Here is a 22,492-nt window from a genome sequence, read left to right on the forward strand (position 1 = left end):
CTAATGTTTGATTCTTTTTGTAAATTCAAGGAGGCTTAATCCTCCTCTCCCCTCCCCCAACAATGAAGCAAATTAAAAGGACAACAAAGATCCAATAGGTCAAAACAAGAATTTAACAAAGGCCCATTCTAATTGGGGTGAGGTGGAATTTCAATGTTGTTTTGATTTGCATTTCTTTTATGGCTAAAGAATTGTCAAGCATTTCTTCACTTGTCTATTGGCCATTCTTATTCCCTCTTCAGAGAAGTTTCTCTTTAAGTCACTAGCCCATTTATTTAGTGGGCAGTTGTTTTTTTGAGTATTTGTTGTTGGGGATCTAATTTTTTGAGTTCTAAGTATACTTTAGATATGAGACCCTTGTCTGTTTTATGGCTAGTGAAGATCTTCTCCCAATCCAGGGGCCTTTCTATTGATCTTGCTTTCTATTTCCTTTGCCATGCAAAGGCTCTGCAGTTTTATGCAATCCCATTTGTCCAACTTGTCTTTGATTTGTTGTGTTTCTGAGTCTCTACTAAGAAAATTTCAGCCTGTGCCAAGGAGACCTAGAGTTTCTCCTATTCTATCCTGTAGTGTTTTCAGGATGTCGGTTTTGACTCCAAGGTCTTTGATCCATTTGGAGTTGATTCTGGTGCAGGGTGATATATAAGGATCTAGCTTTAGTTTTCTACAGGTGTTTAACCAATTTTGTCAACACCATTTACTGAAGAGGCTGTCTTTCTTCCATTCTGTTTTTTTAACTTGCTTATCGAAGATTAGGTGGTTTCATTTCTGGGTCTTTGGTTCTATTCTATTGGTCCTCATGTCTGTAGAATGTCTATAGTCAAGAACTCTAATAATAACAGATACTGGAGGTGATGTGGCCAAAAGGTAACCCTACTACATTGTTAGTTGAAGTGTAAACTTGTTCAATCTCTTTGGAAAGTAGTATGGAGGTTCCTCAAAAGACTCCACATAGAGCTCCCCTATGACCCAGAAATCCCACTTTTGGGCATTTACCCAAATGTTCACAAACAAGACCACACTAAAGCTACCAGCACAACTATGTTAATTGCAGCATTATTTATCATAGCTAAGATATGGAACCAACCCAGATGTCCCTCAGTAGATGAATGGATCAAGAAAATGTGGTATATATACACAATGGAATTCTATGCCTCCAGCAGAAAGAATGACATTGCCCCATTTGTTAGGAAATGGAAAGACTTGGAAAAAATTATATTAAGTGAAGTAAGGCAGGCCCAAAGGAACATAGGTCCCATGGTTTCCCTTATTTGCAATAACTAGTATATGTCTGAGTCAAGCAGAAAAGATCAGATAAGTTGATGTTAAGGAAATGAACCCTAAGATATGTATTCAAATGTTTTTTTTTTCTTTCATGCAATTGTTTCTAACACATTAATAAGATTATTTCTTTGTTGCTTTGTATGTTCCTCCCCTGTGGTATAACCCCTGTTTTCACTGTATTTGATGTTGTTATAATTTGTTGAGGGGAAGGGAAAAAACAAATCGTTTAAATATGGATACAAGTGGACCCATGGCAACAATGAGACATACAAATCCTTATGTTGAAAACGAACTTTACAACTCTGGTGGGGGGCGGGGAGGAGGGTTGAGTGGGGGGGGGGGGGGGGAGAATGGGATGGGAAGGGGAAACAAAGGAGGAGGCTACAATGCATGATAAGAAATGTACTCATTATCTTGCCCATGTAATTGTGACCCCTCTGTACAGTATTTTCATAATAAAAAAAGTAAAAACTTCATCTTCTAGTGTTTAAAGTCAATAGACTTTTTTCCATTAAAAAATTCTTTTATTTTATATTTTTATGGCAAAAGTGATCTCCAGAAGTTTACAGTTACATAAATCAGGAAATAAGTACAATTCTTGTTGGACATTGTTACCTCCTCCTTTGTTTCTTAAAACTAAAGAATCAAGAAGCAGTATGAAAAGCATGTTGCAGGGAGCTGTACAGGTAATTCTTGAAAGGATTAGCTCAAAGAAGTAGAAGTACTTGCCTGCAAGGAGCAGAAAGAGTAATTCAGGGAAAAGATGGGATGAACTGCTGTTTTGAAAAAAGTCTAAAAGAAGTACTTGCCTTATAATTTTATGTCCAAGATTACCTTGGATAAAAAGTTAAATTGCATTTAAAAACAAAGTTTGAGGAAATGAAGTAATATTTTTCTTTGACAACTGGAAATGTCATGTTTTATTAAAATGTCTCATCATACCTTGGAATGAAAAAAAGATATCTGTTCTAAAAAGGCTGGGTTGCATGCTGGAACTATGCCATCTCTGAATCACTAGACAAGTTTACTGTTGATTAGAAAAGAAGTAGAGCATAATCCATCACAGCTCCCAGGGAAACTGATATTGAGAGCTGACAAATTGATAGTCTTCAACATATAGCTTAGAAAACTGGATTATACATACATGTGTGACAAAGTAAAATACAACTATCTGATTCTACAAAAGAATAGCTCCACTCTTTAAGCCTGAAAAATAAGAGTTGAGGCAGTAAACATGATTTGCTAGCCATTAAAAATGTATGCACTTAACCAATCTGTTCAACAAAATATTCACATTTGTTAAAATATGAAAAACTTCTCCAAGATCTCGGTAAAACTACATCATGCTCAATTTATTTTTTGGAGAAATTCTCTGCTCTCCTCATGTAATATGAAAAATTGTGCTTAAATCTGTAAACTTGTCTAATGGAAAGGCGAATGAGTGGGTACTACCCAAGAATAAAAGAAACACTATCTCAGACATGTGACAGTTAATACGTTTTGAAAGAGTTTTTCAGATACCTTATAGAAATTTATATGGGATAACTCTTAGGATTTTTTTGTTTATTTGTTTAGATTTTCTTTAAAGACAAGACATTCCTCTCTTCTCAACAATCACCCTTGTTCTTTCTTAAATCCAAACCACTTTTCTGACACTTACTCCCATTAGTGAGCAAGTGCTTACATTGATATGTATTTTATCTCTAAACCAAGTTAAGTCACCGGAGACACAGGGTGATGTCATATACATCTCTGACTTTTCTGAACAAAAGTACTTAATCAGAAATCACGCACAAAGTACATATTAAAAGGATCAATAAGAACATGTATTGGGGTATTGAAGAAAAATTTATTAACCTAACTTTTAGAGAACAACTCTCTCCATTTAGTTTTAGGTTGCTATATTAACTCCAAGCTATTAAAATATTTGTGACCTTATACATAAAATATTAATAATCAAATCTCAAGCTTTCAATTGGTCTAACTTTTCATTTATAATGCACTTATAAGTAATTTAAACAGTCTTTCTGACTTTCAAACTCGTAAGGGTGTGCTCATTTACAAATTTTGAAAAATTTCTAAACACAAATCTTACCAATTGTGAAATGCTTTCTTATGTAGTAAGAATTAACTGAAACAAAAGGATCAATAGAAGTGCAACACAGATAGAACAATCTATATGAAAGAGAGCATCATGCCCAATGGGGTACAAACTGGGTTAAAAATGGCTTTCAGCCAACTATCTATTCTCTAAAGCAGTTGCATAATTGCTTTGGTGCTATAAAACATTATCTTTTAACTCCTTGCAGAAATACACAAGCACAATATATATATGAATAAAAATCAAAACATTCAATTATGCATTAGACCACAGTAGATACAGCACTGGAAATACCCTTTTAATTCTCTTAATAATACAAAAAGACTTTCTCGTAATTCTCTATGGAAATCAAAATTTGTTTTCAAAACAACACTTTTACATAACATAGAAATGCAATGGAATTATTAAGAAGGTTCGTAAGATATACTTTAAAAAATTCAAGCATATCCTTCCACAGAGGTTTTTCTCAGTGATACTTCCCTAAGCAATTTTATTCTATGTATGCTTATTTTTTTCTAAAATAAGAAAGTCAACACTGAATTTGAAGCTTTCTTGGAGATTTGGGTGGAATTTTTCTGAACTTGAACATAAAAGCAAATTTGGCTTTTCATTAAGATTTTTCTTTATAAGACTCTCACAGTGCAATAATTTGGCATATGCCAGAGGGATAAGAAACCCCGTCCCTCTCCTCTTTCCAACTTCAGTGTTCACTGGGCTGCTTTGTTCTCTGCGTCCTGCATAATTAATAACTACTTTGGCAATCAGTCATGCATTCCTCAATGGCACCTCAGGCACCAAGTGTCCTTCTCACCCTCTCTAGAAAAAACATGTACAAGGGCCAGCCCACTGACTTAACTGTAGACAAGTCATTTACAAAGTCAGCATGAGGGAAAACACATAGTTAGGGTGACAATGGGGCTAACAACCCAATAGTGTCCTGATATCACAGAAAACTCTACAACGACAATCAATACTATTAGTTCATCTGTCCATAAAATCTTTTTTTTTTCTTGATCTCTGGGCCTACGCACTTCTTCCTGAGTTCTTCAGCTCAAGTCTAGCATTCTACCACTTGAGCCACAGAGCCACTTCCAGCTTTTGCTGTTTATGTGGTGCTCAGGAATCGAACCCAGGGCCTTATACATTTAAGGCAAGCGCTCTACCACTGAGCCACTTTCCCAGCCCCTCTCCATGAATTCTTAAGCACACAAATAAGAACTCCACTATTTAAACAAGTTTAACTGATTATGCATCTCCTAAAAAGCAATGTTGTAGAACAATAGGACAAATTTAGTAGGAAGATAAAGGAAGCTACTGTCTCACTGGATAGTACAGTAAAAGTATTCTGCTGACTCCTCATACCTCAGCTAACCACCTTTTCAGGTAGTAGTTAAACCCTGATATTAAGTACTACAATGGATGATACCCAGTTCTTTTAATGTAAGCCTATACTTTCACTACATGGACAGAAGAGTAAATAAGTTATTATAAATACTATCTTACTATTTATACTCAAAAACTTTAAAACATCATATTTAATAAAAACCATTTAAGAAATTAGTGTGTGTTTTTTAAGATAATGTTCACCAGATTGGAAGAAAATAAAGAAAATCCCTCCATTTCCAAAATATCTAAAATAACACATCAAGCATAGTATTATATTACTTAGTTCTCTAAGAACTAAGAAAAAATAAATAAGAAATAATGAAGAAAAAATTACTGAAATAAGACTAGGATTAATGATACTAAGATAAGGTTTAGATTAATAAAATAGAGTTTGAATTTGGGTTTGATTCCTCAGCAGCACATATGCAGAAAAAGTTGGAAGTGGCACTGTGGCTCAAGTGGCAGGGTACTAGCCTTAAGCTGAAGAGCTGAGGGACAGCGCCCAGGCCTAGAGTTCAAGCCCCACGACCAACAAAAAATAAATAAAAAATAAAAGACACATATGGTTTATTTGAAGTTTTTTCACAATAATATACTCAAGGTTTTGATATTTCAGGCTGAAAAATAAAACTTTTTATAAAGTCTTTTGATCCTGGAGTGAAAGATCCTTATGTTTTAATCTTTGCAGGTCTTTTAACATTTTAAATAATGGTGCTTATACTACACTACACAGAGTAAAACATATATAATCTAATATAAATGATTCCAAAATTAAACAAGAAATTTTCTCTTCTATCTAAAAGGTCTGAAGTATGCTCTTGGTTCTCTCTGTGTGTGGCCTCCAAACAGAAATGAGCTAGCACTGTTTTATTTCAGTTTTGCTTCATTTCTTCTCAAACAATCTCTTTCCGATAATCTACAAGTTCTATTTTTTCCTTTTCTTTTGGCAGGAAAGAAAAAAGTTAAGACATTTTTAATTCCATACGCACAATCATAAAAGTAGAATGTACATCATTTATCCTTATCATTTGCACAGATTTATTTTTCATTATTACTGTTGCATAAGTGGGAAATAATATATCCAAAAATAATTGTGTGAATTAGCATTGAAATGTCAAAGATTTAAATGGATGTGGTTCAATTAGTATTACAGATATTTTTGAAAAGCTACAACTGCCACAGCTACAGGTCAGGATTTCATGTTGACATTTTTAAAACTAAAATGGGAGAGATAAATTTTATTTACATCTCAGTCTAAGGTATTTGGGAATCAAAAATTACAGTAAGATTGCAACACTTCCAATGAAAGAGATGTATTTATAAGACAGAGGTGTTGAAAAATTCAATCAGCAACACTTCATTTAAAAAATAAGGTATCATTTATTATTTAGCCGGATGGCCTATTATTTATTAACTAATGGACAGTCATCTTACAAGGATGGACATAGTTTTTAATAACAATCTATGTGTCAAAAGCTACTAGTGAGAATATTATCCTATATTTAAAACTGTTCACTTAAGACACAGGGTAATCCAATCCTGAGGGCACTAAAGGTAGAATAGAATCAGACATCCATTCCTGCTCACAAAGAGGTATCTCTTTACTTACAAAGTATAAGGAATTTAAAAACAATTTTTCTGTAATTTTCCATGGAAATTAAATGTGCTTTGACTTAAGTTTTCCATTTATAAATAGGTATAAAATGTTGTTTAGCTGTGGGGCCCCAGGTGACTCATGTCTATACTTTTAGCTACTCAGGAGGCTGAGATTTGAGGATCTCAGTAGAAAGCCAGCCTGGTAAGGGAAGATAGTGAAACTCTTATCTCCAATCACGAAAAAAACTGGAAGTGAAGGTGTAGCTCAAAGTGGTACAGTGCTGGGTGGCCTTGAGCAAAAGAGTTCTGGGTCACCACCCAGGAACTGAGTACAAGCCCCATAAACAATTCAAAAAATATGTTTAAGTTGATTACTGAAGATAAGAAAAACATTATACATACTAAGAACAAGAAAATGATAAATATGTGTTATGTTCTTCAATTCTGGTGGATGTGTCATTACCCATCCCTCCTCACTGTAAACAAAGAATCCCTTGTCATATTCCTACAGTACGGACAGATTCTGTCCTCAGTGAGATAGCACACTGAGTCATGAGCAGGAGAATATGTGATGTAATTCTATGCTTCTAGTTATGTATGACCTTAACGATGCAGAAGTAGCACAAGTGACTTATCTCATATGAGGAGCAGTTGCAGTTCAGCAATTCTAAGGGAAATGGCTGAATAGCTATGAAATCCTAAACTGAAGCTGCAATGGGTCTGGTATTGAGTCAGGCACTCATATCATACCTCATTTCAGAAAGTTCACAGTCTACAAAGGACTTGTGAATCGTATTTTGTCATTTCAAAGTGAAGGAGCCATTGTGGTAGCAGCATCAAGGGGCATATTGTAGCAGTGGGTTTGCAATCATTCCAACCACAACCTCTGGGGCACAGTGTTTGCTAATATGAAGTACTCAGCAGAGAAAGAGAAAAAAACAAAATATCAGAGATGATACAGGGGATTGTAGGGGCACTTGCCCCTGAGCAAATGCCATAAGAACCATTAAGCTTATTCTCTAAGAGGGAAACCTTCTTCCTTCAGGCTTTCATTTATGTGATGCAAAGATAAGACTGATTCATTGCTGCCTAGCTAGTGTGCAGAGGTGCATGGGGCATGGGGAGATGTCACTTAGCAATATACAAGGATAACTCAAAACATTCTGCAAAGCTTAAAAGTATAATCACCTGTCCATTTCTCACTCATCAAGCCTTCCCCTTTGCAGGCAATTATTAAGAGTAGAATGAGTGTGTCTACAAGTGAGGAGAAAGGTGAATTAGAATACAAGAGACAGGAGGAAATAGCAGGCAAACTGTCAAAGCAAATTTAAACAAATTTAAAGAAGAGCCAATTTGTGACAATGGAAAATTTATACAACACACACATACAAATTAACCTCTTCAGGGGGTAGTATTTATTAAAAATCATCAAATATATACTTATTTGACAATGTAAGACCTTCCCTACCTTCAAACTCTATTATTTTCTCCAGCCCAAGATCAACTATTATTTCGGTATGGTCAGATTAGTTGCAATGCCCCTGCAAGCCATCATTCATGTACTTATAGTCCAGGTAGGTCAATTTAGAAAGCAGGACTCAAAAACACTGTGAGACTTAATGTCAGTCCATCAAAGGCTATATTTATGATTGATCAAAATGTCTTAGTAACTATTTACAAAGGTACTGAATTGAATGATGGTTCACACTTGACCCAAGGCTTCTTAGTTGTCCTGCATGGTCTCAGGTGACAGGGGTTTTCTTTGGTAATGAAATGAATGGTAATATCTATAATCCATAAATGTCTATCAGTATATCTATACATGTCTGTCAGATTCATATAAAGTTGATGAATCTGGTTGACAGAGATATGCAGTGCATTTGTCAGCAAACCCTGTGTTAGTTCAGCTAGGGTGACAGGTATGTAATCATTTCAACATTTAAGTATTGACAGATCATAATGGGCTCCTTGAACTGGGTGCTATAAACATTCTGTGCTCCTGTCTCGAGATATTTAATTTAATCCACATGCTTCAGATAATATAGTCATAAAAATCATAAAAAGATAACCCTTACTCTTGGCATACATCCAGATCAGCTTTTGAGTTTTCTTTTGTAGCAGAAACATTAGATTAGCATAATGTGAAGAGAAGAGTCACACCCTTTCTTTTCTTTCGTTTTCCCTTCCTTCCTTCCTTTCCTCCTTCCTTCCTTCCTTCCTTTCTTTTGTTGTTGGGGCTTGAACTCTGGGCCTGGGCACTATCCCTGAGTTCTTCAGCTCAAGGTTAATGCTCTACCACTTGAGCCAGAGGGCCACTTCTGGCTTTTTCTGTTTATATGGTGCTGAGGAATCGAACCCAGGGCCTCATCCATGAGAGGCAAGCCCTCTACCACTGACTCGCCTTCCCAGACCTCTTTTTTCATTTACTATTTACTTTTATCCTAGGATGGGAATGAGTAAGTACCTACTAATATACATATGTGTGTATTCACACACATACATTAAAAAAAAAATTTGTCCCAGTCCTGGGGCTTAAACTCAGGACTTAGGTGCTGTCCCTGAGACTTCTTATTCAAGTTTAGCACTTGAACAACAGATCCATTTCCACCTTTTTGGTGGTTAATTGCAGAAAAGGATCTCCTGCCCAGAAAAGGACTTTCCTGCCCAGGCTGAGTTCAAATTGTGATCTTCAGATCTTAGCCTCCTGAGTAGCTAGGATTACAGGAAGGAGCCATTGGTGAATGGCAAAATAATAAATTCTATAAGGCAGGAGTCAGAGAATAATTCTTAGTGGCTTTAGTCAAACAAAAAAAATCACAGTACTAAAATAGTGCATATCAACAATATTTTTAAAATGTATATACTTCTGTAACTGAAATAACTTTCATTTCTAGTTCAAATGGTTAAATTCTATTAAATCCTAAAATCTCAAATGCAAATTATTAAATTAAGACATTTTCAAAAGTAAAGAAAATGTTAGAATCTCTGATCTCAAAATGTGTTTCAGAATGGGATAGAAATATAGACATGTAAATAAACTATGTAAGAATTTGATTAAGAGTCACAAACAAATTTCTATTTTAGAGATACCATCAATCTGTGCAATAAAGTATTACAATTAACTAAAAGTATACAATTAACTGAACGAATTATCATTTTCAAATTTAGATAGCATTTTATTGTTTTTGAGCTACATTTATACTTAAAATTACGACATTAAATGTTGGCTCCATAATTTTTTTATTTTCTTTGTATTATTGCTTGTGTAATTGCTTTTCTGCTCAATAAGAACTTATGCTGTCAAAAAAGTATCCTTCATCATATTGTGTTCTACTTGCTTCTGTCAAATTTGTTAAATATACCAGCTGTTAAATCCTTTTTAACTGTGATACTATTGGTTAAATTTCAAAGTCATACTACAAAACACAAACATAAGAACTGCTAGATTATGAACAGAATGTAATAAATAACAGCAACATATTTTTCAGCATTTTTGAGATCTAGTAGCAGATAGAGATGTTTGAAATAATACATAAAATACAAAAAGAAAATAATTATGTTGCAAAGTATAATTATAATTAGACAAAATTGAAATATTCCTTAAATTCTAGTAAGAGTGAAAAATTCTTGGGTATCAGGGTCATGAATATTATTAAAGCAGTATAAATCTTAAATAGGAGAACAGAGGTAACTAACTTTTAAAATATATTTGATATATTGATCTAAAAGAACTCTGATAAGTTTGCCTTTCTTTAGGGAAAAGAAAAAAAAAGAAAAGTTGTTAGGTATATATTTATAAACAGCATACCTAAAGTTATGTAATATGAGTAGAAATGATCCCACTTTAATGGAAAATGGTAAAATGAATAAAACATGAATATTTAAGTCACAACAAAAACAAATTCAGTCAACAAATTCAGTCAAAATGGTATTAATCTCAAATAGCGCTAGGTTCTAGCTCTGCAATGTATTAATTCCAAAAGGAGTTAGAAAATAAGGATAGCAGGTTCTGAATAACAAGAGTTAGTAAGATTAAAAAGTAATCCTTTTTTTTGTTGTTGGTCATGGGGTCTGAACTCTGGGCCTGGGCGCTGTCCCTCAGCTCTTCAGTTCAAGGCTAGCACTCTACCATTTGAGCCACACAGTGCCACTTCTGGCTTTTTCTGCTTATGTCGTGCTGAGGAATTGAACACAGGGCCTCATGCATGCAAGGCAAGCACTCTACCACTGAACCACCTTCTCAGCCCCAACAAAGTCCGTTTTTTTAATGTTTTATTTTCCTTTTGATGGTATTGGGATTTGAACTCACAGCCTTATCACTTGCTAGGCAGTTAGTTGCTTTACCAGTTAAGCCATACCTCCAGTCCTAAAAGTCCAATTTTTATGGTGTTCACTAGATAATAAAAGAGTTATACATACATTAACAAAAAATTTCTTTGTGATTTCCCATCAATGCTGAAAAACCAAACAGCTATGAATGGCTAAAGAAAGGCTTTGGTATAATCCTACAAATGTAAAAGCACATATTTCATTAATTATTTTGATTAGACATTAAATATTTCTAAGGATCTAAAGTGATGGCATTTAGGTTGTGGGAAAAACTCAAACCAGTGAAAGGTCTTTGGTTTTCTGATTCCTATTTTAAAAGGAGGAAATCAAGTAGACAAACAGTAGGTTCACTGGAAGTCTAGAATCTCCAAGTGATACTTACTGGAGCCACAATGTTGTAGTGGATGCAGAATCCTGGTTCAGAAGGAAAATACTCATCAGATACAAATCTTATCCTGATTTGATTTCCTTTAGAAATTTGTTTCCCTGGTACAGCGCCAGAACCACACCAGCGCCCTAACACAGTTCCATCGCTGGGTTCTTCAACTTCTACAAAATCATACCTACAAGAAGATACAGGGAAAAGAGAACAAATCATGATCTCTTATTTTGGCAGATCAAATTCCATATCTTCAGATTCAGTGAACACTCAGACCATAGCAACTATTAATCTAACATTTTACTGGATGGAGATAATTCAATATTCAGAAGAAGAAACAATGAAAAGAAGATCATAATTGAAGAAATCCTGAGTCTTATTTTTGATGTTCTCCAGTTTTGTTATTAAAAAATTCCAAATTTACTAAATAGCCATCTTAGAACTAAAATATTTTGTATGAAGTAACTCTATCTGACATTCAATTCATGAGTTAGTCAATGCTTCTTCCATATGGAGGTAACAGTCTTTCTACATTCTTAATTGCTTTTAGCACTGACCATTGCTTTCTGAAAGTAATGGGCTTGGCTTCCTTTTCTCGGCTGAGAGAACTATATTGGAGCCATCTCTTTACAAATCCGCCACCTCCACTTTGTTTAGTACTGCTTCTGCATTCTTCCTTTGGATTCTCAGCTCACTGACATCTTTCACATATATGTATGTGTGTGTACGTGACCCACCTTTCTTAGTCTACTAAATTCTTGAAAAAAGGAGTTAGTTTTGCCTTTTTCTGTTTTACACCACCCATTAAATCTTGACCATAAGGAATGAATGTCTGTTTTATTTTGGGGGGGGGTCCGGTCTTGGGACCTGAACTCTGTGCCTGGGTGCTGCCCCTCAGCTCTTCAGCTCTACCACTTGAGCCACAGCGCCACTTCCCTGGCTTTTTTCTTTTTGCTTATGTGGTGCTGAGGAATCGAACCCAGGGCCTCATGCATGCAAGGCAAGCGTTCTACCACTGAGCCACCTTCCCAGTCCATGAATGTCTGTTTTAAACATGCTAAATTTGCTTGGGAAGATTTAGATCCGAGGAAGTTGCAGCAGTATTGTCTCACAAGATATTTCAAAAATATGTAGAAACATTTTCAGTGAGGTGAAGGACTGACCACTAGAAGGGAACTATTGAAATGGAGTGAGCAATGTCTGAGAACACTTAACATTGGAATGTTTTGGACACAAATATTTGTCTCATGACCCCTATGTCTGTCAAATATTCCACTGGACATTTAGTGCAGGTGAAATTTCTGCTCTTGATTTTCCATGTTCAGAATCAGACATTATCACATGTATAAACTTAATTATGCTTTATATTATTTTAGTTTGAGCTAAATTCTCCAGAACTAGACATTCAACAATCCAACAAAGTAAGCCAAATTTTATACCTTGCTTAGCACATTGCTATAGTTGCCCTATGCTCCAGAAAAATAAATCATAAAAAGAAAATCTTGGCATACTATTTACATAAGTAATAATAAGTATACATACATCTATACCTATGGCTATCACACTCACAATAAGTCTGCTTAAAAGATGCAAACATATGACCAACTTCTTTTATTTTACTCTAATTACTAATGTACATTTACAACATTATAATAGAAATTAATATTATGTCAGCATTTTATTTTCAGTAATAGGGATCAAACTCAGGGCTTTGTGAGGAGCTGAGCAAGTACTCCACTTGTGAGCTAAACCCCAGCCTTTATTTTAACTTTCTATCATATGTGGGCCTTTCATTTAATTCTTGAGCAACTATACATATAACTAGAAGATTGGAAAATAGCTTCTTTAAATTGTACTTTAGAATATTAAATAGGATACTGCAAAAATTTTGTTAAAAAAATAAGTCCGATGTGGTTGGAAAACTGATTTTTGTTGTTGCTGTTGTTTTTCCAAGTCCCAAGGATTGAATGCAAGGCATGGGCACTGTCCCTGAACTTCTTTTGCTAAAGGCTAGCACTCTACCACTTGAGCTATAGCTCTAGTTATGGCTTATCTTGTAGTTTACTGGAGTTAAGAGTCTCACAGAGTTTCCTGCCTAGCCTGGCCTGAACTGTGATCCTCAGATCTCAGCCTCCTAAGTAGCTATGACAAAAAATAAAATTTTATGTTGTATTGATATTCAAGAAGAAAAACTTGTTGAAATAAGACAAAATATAACTAAGTATCTTTATAAATTGAGGCTATTGACCTCAATCTCACAAAGTAAATTAAAGTGGAACAGTACATATACTATCCTTAAACATTCTAGATATAGACTTTCCACTCTCTAAAGTGTTCCCCATTTCTAATCTGTACCTTTTCATGCCCAGATAGCTACTATTTAAGATAAACTGAAGGCTTTGAAATCAATAAAAGAAGAAAAGTCTAAAACACAAGGAAAAATTGAGTCACAGATTAGGACTGCATAAACCAGACATACTTATTTCAGAACATGATGTGTGTGTGTGTGTGTGTGTGTGTGTGTGTGTGTGTGTAGAGAAATGGAAGTGGGAGGTAAACAGTTCAAATATAAATCATTCAAATGTCATCAATTATCATTTTCATCGAATGGTAATTTTCACAAGCTTATCTACCCGGTAAACAAAGCTTCTCTTCAGAGATTCTCAGTTGGTTCGGTGCTTGGGAGGTAAAACAACATCGGACAAGATTTTCTCTATTCATTTCATAAGTGTTTATGAGCAATGACTCATAAACTCATATACTGATGTGCTGGAGCCTAAGGAAACAAAGATGAAACTATAGCTTCTTTGGGATCAAGGTCCATAAAGCACATCAGCATGAACTCTACCAAGAGAGAACTCTGACAAACTGGAAAAATAAGAGTCATTTTACATTGGGAGATTAGGATCACTTTACTGACTATTTGACGTCTGGGCTGTCAGTGAGTATTGACTGACCGGGGTGAAAAGGCAGGGACATGGAAATGCATTCTAGCAAGAAGTACAATACACAAGAGGTAATTTTAGAATGAAGGGGCCAGGCATGGTCAATCATGAATAGAGGATGAGACACAAAGAAGGGGATGTAAAATCAAGCAGGAAAAAGAGGGCAGAGGTGGGGGAGCCTTGCTATTGCAGACTAAGCTGTTATAACCTTTTTTTTTTTTAGGCCAATGTTGTAAACAGGGGTGAACATAGTTTTAAATTTTGTCAATACATTAAAAGAAAAAAAACCTGAATCTTGTGCAAAAAAAATCTGTATTTCTCAGTTTATGTTTGAAGAACTGGCAATATTGAATAATTCTGAGTCTTACCACCCTTACTATGACTCTATAAATGCTCATCTTCCAGAGCTGATGTGAGTCCCAGGACAGGAAAGATTCTTGTTTAATTTAGTTTTTTCTGCAGCACTTGCATGCCCAGCTCACAGTAAACAGCTGAACGTGAGCAGTGATAAAAAGAGCACTTGTTTTCACAGCTACTGAAGTTGGTAAAAACTTAACTGAAGTTAAGTAAAAAAGACTACATGAGCTATATCCTTTTTGGTTGAGAATTCGCTACTTACTTGCTAACTTTTCTCTTTAACACCTAGATCTCTTCACTTACTTATTTATATTATTTGCCCTATAATCATTAGCGTGGGACAGCTCTGTAGCATAGGAAGCAAGCCCTTGGAGGTTTCAAAGAAGGCAGTAACAAAATCATCAAATACTTAAGGCATCCTAGGAAATATTTCACGTGTGAGTCATGAGGCAAGATGCTTTAACAAAGACACACAGGGAGCAGTCAGTAAAAGGAGGAGCATTACAGATGTAAGGGAAGAGGGAAAGTTGGGGGGTGGGTTTCCTATCAGAGCAGATATGACCTATAGCAACAAATGCTATAGGAAGATTAGAAAAGAGAAAAACAAGCACCCCCAGCAGATCTGGCAATTATAAGGTCAGTTGCAATTAACAGGTTGGGAAAAAAGAATACTTGTGTCTAAATGTTTCTTGAGGTCATTATCAAAATAGCTATCATAAGTGAAATATAGAAAGCATCTCCGGAAAAAAGAACATCACGTTCTGAAAATCTAAAATGAATAACTTACATTATTACTGGAGTTTACATAATTTTCTGTTCATAGATGCTTATCTGATTTGTGACTTATTTAAATAAAAAAATGGTTTTGCTGGGTGTCAGTCACTCATACCTATAATTCTAGTTATTCAGGATGCTTGAAGTCAGCGTGGGCAGGAAAGTCCATGAAATTCTTATCTCCAACCAACCACCAAAAAGCCAGAAGTGGGGTTGTAGCTCAAGTGGTAGAGTGCTAGCCATGAGCAAAAAAGCTCAGGGATAGTGCTCAAGCCCTGAGTTTGAGCCCCAGAACTGTAACATACACACACAAAAATATATTTTAAATGGTTTCTAATGTTTTTTAATTTTGAAAATACTATACAGAGGACTTACAATTGCATGGGCAAGATAACGAGTACATTTCTTATCAAGCATTGTTGCCTTCTCTTTGTTTCTCCTTCCCATCCCTTCCTATACTCCCCCCATCTCTCCCCACCTGATCCTCCCCCCTTGAATGGTTTTTAAATTCAGAAATATCTCGAGTAAAACTCTTAAAAGGTTATTAATTGGTCCCGGCAGTGGTGGCTCACGCCTGTGTCTAGTTACTCAGCAGGCTGAGATCTGAGGATCATGATTCAATGCCAGCCCAGGAAGCAAAGTCTATCAGACTCTTATTTCCAGTTAGTCATCCCAAAAGCCAGAAGTAGAGCTGTGAAAAAAGCAAAAGGAGTTCAAGGACAGCACCCAGGCCCTGATTTCAAGCCTCAGGACACAAAAACAAACAAACATGTAAGTTAGGTTGGGAACTACAGACACACAGATACATAATAGCTTGCTTGGCACACGTGTGAGGCCCCCAAGTTCAATGTCTGACATTGAAAAACAAAAAAATAAACAAACAAAAATCATTGTCCACTCCAATTTATTTCAGGAAGCCCTTTGCCACTGAATTTGGTACCATTTTAAAACAATCATATTATTTTTAAGGTTTATAGCTAAATAACTCATGATTATTTCTTACATGTTCATGTAAGCCTGAAGCATACATTGATCATGTTGATTTAATAATCTATATGGTATTGTGTTCCATGATGGTGAAATGAACCCACCATCTACAAAGAGTACTACCCTCTTTGTTTAAAGAACCGTAAAACTTTTAAAAATGCTTCTTATGATTCATAATAAATTTACCAGTTATTTTTCAAGAGCTATTATATAATAATACAACTCTAAAAATTATCCATCTATTTTATATTGATTTTTATTGTTATATCTAAAAACTGTTATGATACCTACAGTATGTAGAACTATTAATAAAACAATTATTTCTTAAGGCTTAAATATCCTCTTATTAAGAACTAGAAATCTGGGCTGGGAATGTGGCTTAGTGTTATCATGCTTGCCTAGCATTTATGAAGCCCTGGGTTCCATTCTCAGTACCACATAAACATAAAAAGCCAGAAATGGTGTAATGGCTCAAGTAGTAGAGTGCTAGCCTTGAGCACAAGAAGCTCAGGGACAGTGCCCAGGCCCTGAGTTCAAGCCCCAGAACTGGCCAAAAGAAAAAAAAAGGAAAATAAAAGCGGGGGTGGGGTGGGGGTCGAGGAGAGAAAGAAATAACTGCAAATCTTCCCTGGGAAAGGATTTAATTACAAAAATAACTTTAAAAAATTGCATTGAAGATGATGTGAAACAGATCAGGTCTGAGGACATGCTCTGAACTTGCTCTGGCTTCCATCTCCAGTATCACAAAAATAAGATTTGTATTTAAATTCGTACTTAAAATATAAATATGATCAGGTAAAATAGATCAAACGAAGACCTACCTTGTTTGAGCCCCATGCCTACCTGTTGATATTTTGTTCTAAAAATTACAAAAAAGAAAAAAAAATACCAAGACTATTTGATTCAATATTTTTTCCATCTCATTGAGGTTGTAGATGAAGATGGAAAAAGAACATGTATTAAATCCAATGATCTGCTCTAATACTTTGAATAAAATGCCATTTACAGAATAAGATTCATAGAAAAGTTGGTAGTCATCATAGAAGATGGTTGGCTGATATACTTTAATATAGCTCAAAGTGTCAAGAAGAAAATAGAGAAAGCAATGAAAAACCTTTAATGTAGACCATAACTAATAAAGGGGAAATGTTTCAAAGAAGCAACATTGAAACATAAATCACATTCTCTCTTAAATTCAGAAATCAAATCTATAGATACTTGGGTGACTGTCCTGGAGACATGGTAATGATTATATGTAACATAGCCTCAGGTATTACTTTTCAAGATGCACAATTGTTCACATCAGTATTTAAAGGATTTACTAAGCCTATTTTATGAGCCAATCAGACATCTCTTTCTCACGGTAACATGATACAGCACACAGAGGGCTAAGTGGTTTATAATGATCACTCCTATTCTCTAACCTACCCCTGGGGACCCATGGAGGATTTATGTTCTTTTATGTTGAACAAACAAGTCTGGTGTTGTAGACAAAATTTTTCATTCTCATGTGGGAATTTAAAAATTGAGGATGTGAGGGCTGTTCTCTTACTCCTTGAAGTTCTAAGGAGTATACCAAAGATATAAATTCAAAAACATTAAAAAATAAATTCATTGGTAAACATAATTGTCAGACATCTAGCTTCCTTCAACAAAAATAAACCAGCCTTCAAAGCAGGCTGTTTCTAGTTGATACGAAGTAAAATCCTGTCAATTAAATCTGGGCCATGAATTATCAAGCCTGACAGTGGTGTGAAATCCTGCCAACAAGTGGATGTGGATTACAGAGAGGCCTGGCTCTGCAAGTGTCAACTGAGCTCCTTGAGAAAGGTAATAAAATTAGTAAGGGGACAATTATTCTATTTCAGTTAAGCGAAGTGCAACTCCCTAACAGAAATAGAAGATTTTATACTCCTATTTGGAAATCAAAATTATTGTCTGTGCTTTAATTTATACTGAAAATAATTTTTAGCATAATAATCACAAGGTCTATGTGGTAGGCACTTTTTAGGTGCTTTTATTTTCATTCATTCATTCATTTGTTCATTCATTTTTGAGTGTGCTTGAACTCAGGGAGAGTTGTCCCTGAGATTTTGGTTCAAGGCTGTGCTTTATAACTTGAGCTACACTTCCACTTCTGGTTTTTTCGGAGTTAATTGAAGATAAGGGTCTGATGGACTTTCCTGGCTTCAAACTGCTGTCTTCTGATCTCACCATCCTGATTTGCAATCTAGGATTGCAAATGTGAGCCACCTGTACTTTTACTATTGTAACTAATTTAATTCTCATAGCAAACAAAGGTTGACATCGTTATTATTGTCATCATTTGGTTACAAAAGAGAAAAAAAAGCTATTCTAAGTTTACACACCAACTAAATACAAACCTGAATTTTCAACTTCAAGGGTAAAACTCCAGAGCCCAAGCTCCAAGTGCTACTTCTATTTTAAATTTTCCCATATAAATACATTTGCTTTATTATGAGGAGTAATTGCCAATAATTTGTGTGGCTCTGTTCAAATTAACCAAATGGTTATATTGAAGGGCTTAAAATAATACTAGGCTACTACAAATGACACTGATCACTAAATTTGCTAATTTGGACATCCAAATTTTGATTTTTTGTATGTATTTTATAATATTCAATCATTCTAAATTCAAGAAGAATTTTAAACCTAACTTGGAAGTAAAAGAAGCTTTTTTGTTTCTTGGGACTAACAAGACATACATACTGAAACAATGCTGAAAATATGAGAGTTCTAGCTATTAAAAAAATTGGTTAAAATGTCCCATTGCTGGTGGCTGATGCCTGCAATCTAAGCTATTCAGGTAGCTGAGATCTAAGTATCAGCATTTAAAGCCAGCCAAGGCAAGAGAGTCCATGAGGCTCTTATCTCCAATTAGCCAACACAAAGCTGGTAGAGGAGCTATGGCTCAATAGTAGAGTGCTAGTTTTGAGCCAATAAATAAAAAATAGCTCAGGGATAACATCCAGGCTCTGAATTCAAGTCCCAGGACTAGAACATAGAACAAAAACAAAAAAGAAAAACAAATAAAAAGGAAATGAAAATAATCAGTGGGAAATTAATTAAATTAGTTTTATCTAATTAGTAAGTAAAAATATAAGCAACCATGCATTCAACATTCAAACTTGTTGTATAAAAGAAAACAAGACAAAAGAGATAAGTAATGAAAAAAATTTATAAGCTATAACCAAAAATAAAATTCTGAATTCTGTCTATATTATCTATCTGTCTGTCTATCTATCTGTCATTCATAGGGAGAGAAAGAGTAAAAAAAAATTATAAACTTAGCAAGAAGACAGAAAAATAGATGAAAATCCATTTAATATTTAAGAGTGTATTTCATACAACTATATATAAACAATTATAAGAATTGAAAATAGCACCCATCCTCCTAACTGCATATAAAACTGCATATAGCCTAAATTTTGTACCGAAAATCTTTGAAATGGAAATATTTAGCATTAAAATAGAAATATCTACCATTAAAAATTTCACTCATAAAAAGGGAAGTGCACACAGATCCCAAAGGCATAGTATGCATGAAAGACCTCTTCTAAGACAAAGCGGCATGGGGCAACAAGTCCTGAAGAAGGTTGTCATTATTGTTTCCAATAAAGCCAATAAAGCCTCCTCAGTTAAGTCACTGGCCTATACCTCTAACTTTTATTTCATGCCTCTCTAGGCAGAGTGGGAAAAATTAGAGTTACAGGGAAACATATTCAGGTACAGTGAGAGCTGGTCTTTTTCAGGAGATAATACATGTGCTCTCACCCCTGCTAGAGCTCATGTTTGGTGACATTGTAGGAGACTTTTGCTTGAGGTTGTCTGCTCAAATAGAGCAGAACATGAACTTTGGTTCATCACCCCTGGCATTTCAAAAACCAAAGCTCTCTTTAACAAAGGAGCCACAAAAATAGGTCTCAACCCAGGTGGGTCATCTGACCTCGAGGTTTACATTGATACCTTTTGGTCCAAGGAGGACTTTCTGATAAATTGAAGACTAAGAAATCAAATAGCCACTAAAATTAAAAAATGGAATCAATTATGTCTACAATTAAGGCCCAGTTGCAAGATGGCATGGGAAAATCAAATGGCTTCTGATATGATTCCTGATTGGGGTCAAAGACTGTACATTTACTAGCTGGCTAGAAAATAGAAGGGAGTAAGGGGGTGTTGACTAAAATTCTTAATGTCCCTTATTGATGAAAATCACTTTAGTTGGTTTTTGTGGGACTAATTCATAGGGAAACTAATTCATAAATTAAGAGACTGCACTGTCCAAATGTCCTTATCATACTAATTGTTAAATACAGCTGAGATAGAGGGTAAAATAATGTTAAAAGAATTTGAAGGAAAGAATAGAAAGTAAGAAGGGGGAAGGTAGTTGTGAGAAAAGCTGTCTTTTTTTTTTTATCAAAGTGGGTTGCTTAAAAGCTCCTACTTTGGCTTGGTGACCTGGCTCTTGTCGATTATTCTGCTAAAATAGTATGAGCAAATAAAGAAGAGAGGAAATGATTTTAGATAAGAAAGGATTTATTCTTGATAGATTGCTCAAAAAGATTGCCTGTGTACTGCTAATCTTAGCTCTAAGTCTTTTAGAGATTACTTTAAGAAATACATCCTACTCTCTTCAAACTAGCCAATCCAGAGCAGATTCTGAAGCTCTGGCAATGCTCAGCCAATTTGAGGAGAAGGGCGGGGCCTGCCTGCTCTGAGAGTTTGGTTGCCAGATTTTTGGCTGGTGGCACACCCTTCTACAGAAGTGAACTTTGCCTTGCCAAATGTCTTTTGAAAAAAAAAATAAAAGGAAGGTGCAAACGTTCCAAATGTAATTAATGCATTTACAGACTAATACTAATACGTATGATTTTTGTTCATAGATAAGAATATAAAAATGAACCTGAAAAATACTAAAAAGAGAAAAAACTATGATCATATTAATAAATGCTAAAATAACTTTGTCTAATCAACTATTAATAAACAGTAGGAAATATGAAAATTATGAAGAAAAAAGCTTTAACAGAAATGGATGATCCAAATGATCCCTGCCTTGGTGATTTGATTCTTTTTCCTTTTTTGAGAGTAGATTGTAGTGGAATAAGCAACAGGCTAGAAGAGGATGGTTATAATTCAGAGGAGGATAACACGGCTTGAAGTTCAGGCTGAGAGATGGGGCTTATAATGTTGAACTTATTGTAAACATTAAGGCAGATTTGACAAGAGGTAGTATAAGCTCTGACACAAAAAGAGAGAAATCAAAACTGACTCTAAAACTTAAGCTTTAAAAATGATCTGAAACTAAGAAGAGAATTTGATAAAGTTATTGAATATAGGATTGATATACAAAATCATTAGTTTTTCTTTGTAACAGAAAAAAAACTAGAATAATGTCACAGTAGGAGCTAAAATTTTCATATCTATAAATTTAACCAATAATGTATAATTACATACTGTAAGAGGGCACATACTATTGTGCTGAATGACAAAAATGTCATGACCCCCTTTTAATCAAACTTTCAACAAAGGGCTAAAAGGTGTGGCTTAATTGGCAGTGTTCTCTAAGCAAACACCAAAGCCCAGAGTTTAAACCCCAGTATCATCACCCCCAAAACCAACCAACCAGTCAAAGAAAGAATACCCAAGAAGGCTTCTAAAATATTTGATTAGAAGAGTACACATCTTAATAGAACAAATATTATATGGGACTTGTGAAAAACCAAATACTGCATAAACATCAACCTATCTAGCTATTCTTATTATGTCCATTTTGGAGTACAAGGAATTTATACAACAAGGCAAAAGTTATACAGGCAAGAGTAAGAAAGCTGGGGTAATTGGGACAAGATTTTCACTAGCCATACAATGGTCTCATATCTAAAATATACCTGGAACTTAAAAAATTAAATCCCCCAACAACAAATCCTCAAAGAAACCACTGCCCAATAAATAAGTGGGCTAAAGACAAGAGAAACTTCTCTGAAAAGGAAATAAGAATGGCCAATAGACAAGTGAAGAAATGCTTGACTTCTTTAGCCATTAAAGAAATGCAAATCAAAACAACATTGAGATTCCAACTCACCCCAGTTAAAATGACTATAATCAAGAACTCTAAAAACAACAGATGTTAGAGGGGATTTGGACAGAAGAGAACCTTACTGCATTGTTGGTGGGAGTATAAACTTGTTCATCCATTTTGGAAAGTGTATTGTTCCTCAAAAGACTCCACATAGAGCTTCCCTATGACCCAGAAATCCCACTTTTGGGCATTTACCCAAATGATCACAAACAAGGCCATACTAAAGCTACCAGCACAACTATGTTTATTGCAGC

At 35.1% G+C, this 22,492-nt stretch overlaps 1 protein-coding gene across 1 annotated transcript in view; it reads right to left on the bottom strand.

The window, feature by feature from the left end:
- Positions 1–22,492, bottom strand: part of Pdgfc (platelet derived growth factor C) — a 219,335-nt gene that overhangs the window by 39,537 nt on the left and 157,306 nt on the right. The window contains exon 3 of the mRNA XM_013029858.1: positions 11,079–11,259. Coding sequence (XP_012885312.1) covers positions 11,079–11,259 — 181 coding nt within the window. The remainder of the gene's footprint in view (positions 1–11,078; positions 11,260–22,492) is intronic.

Source organism: Dipodomys ordii, unplaced genomic scaffold (assembly GCF_000151885.1).
Source record: "Dipodomys ordii isolate 6190 unplaced genomic scaffold, Dord_2.0 Scaffold123, whole genome shotgun sequence".
Lineage (NCBI taxonomy): Eukaryota > Metazoa > Chordata > Mammalia > Rodentia > Heteromyidae > Dipodomys > Dipodomys ordii.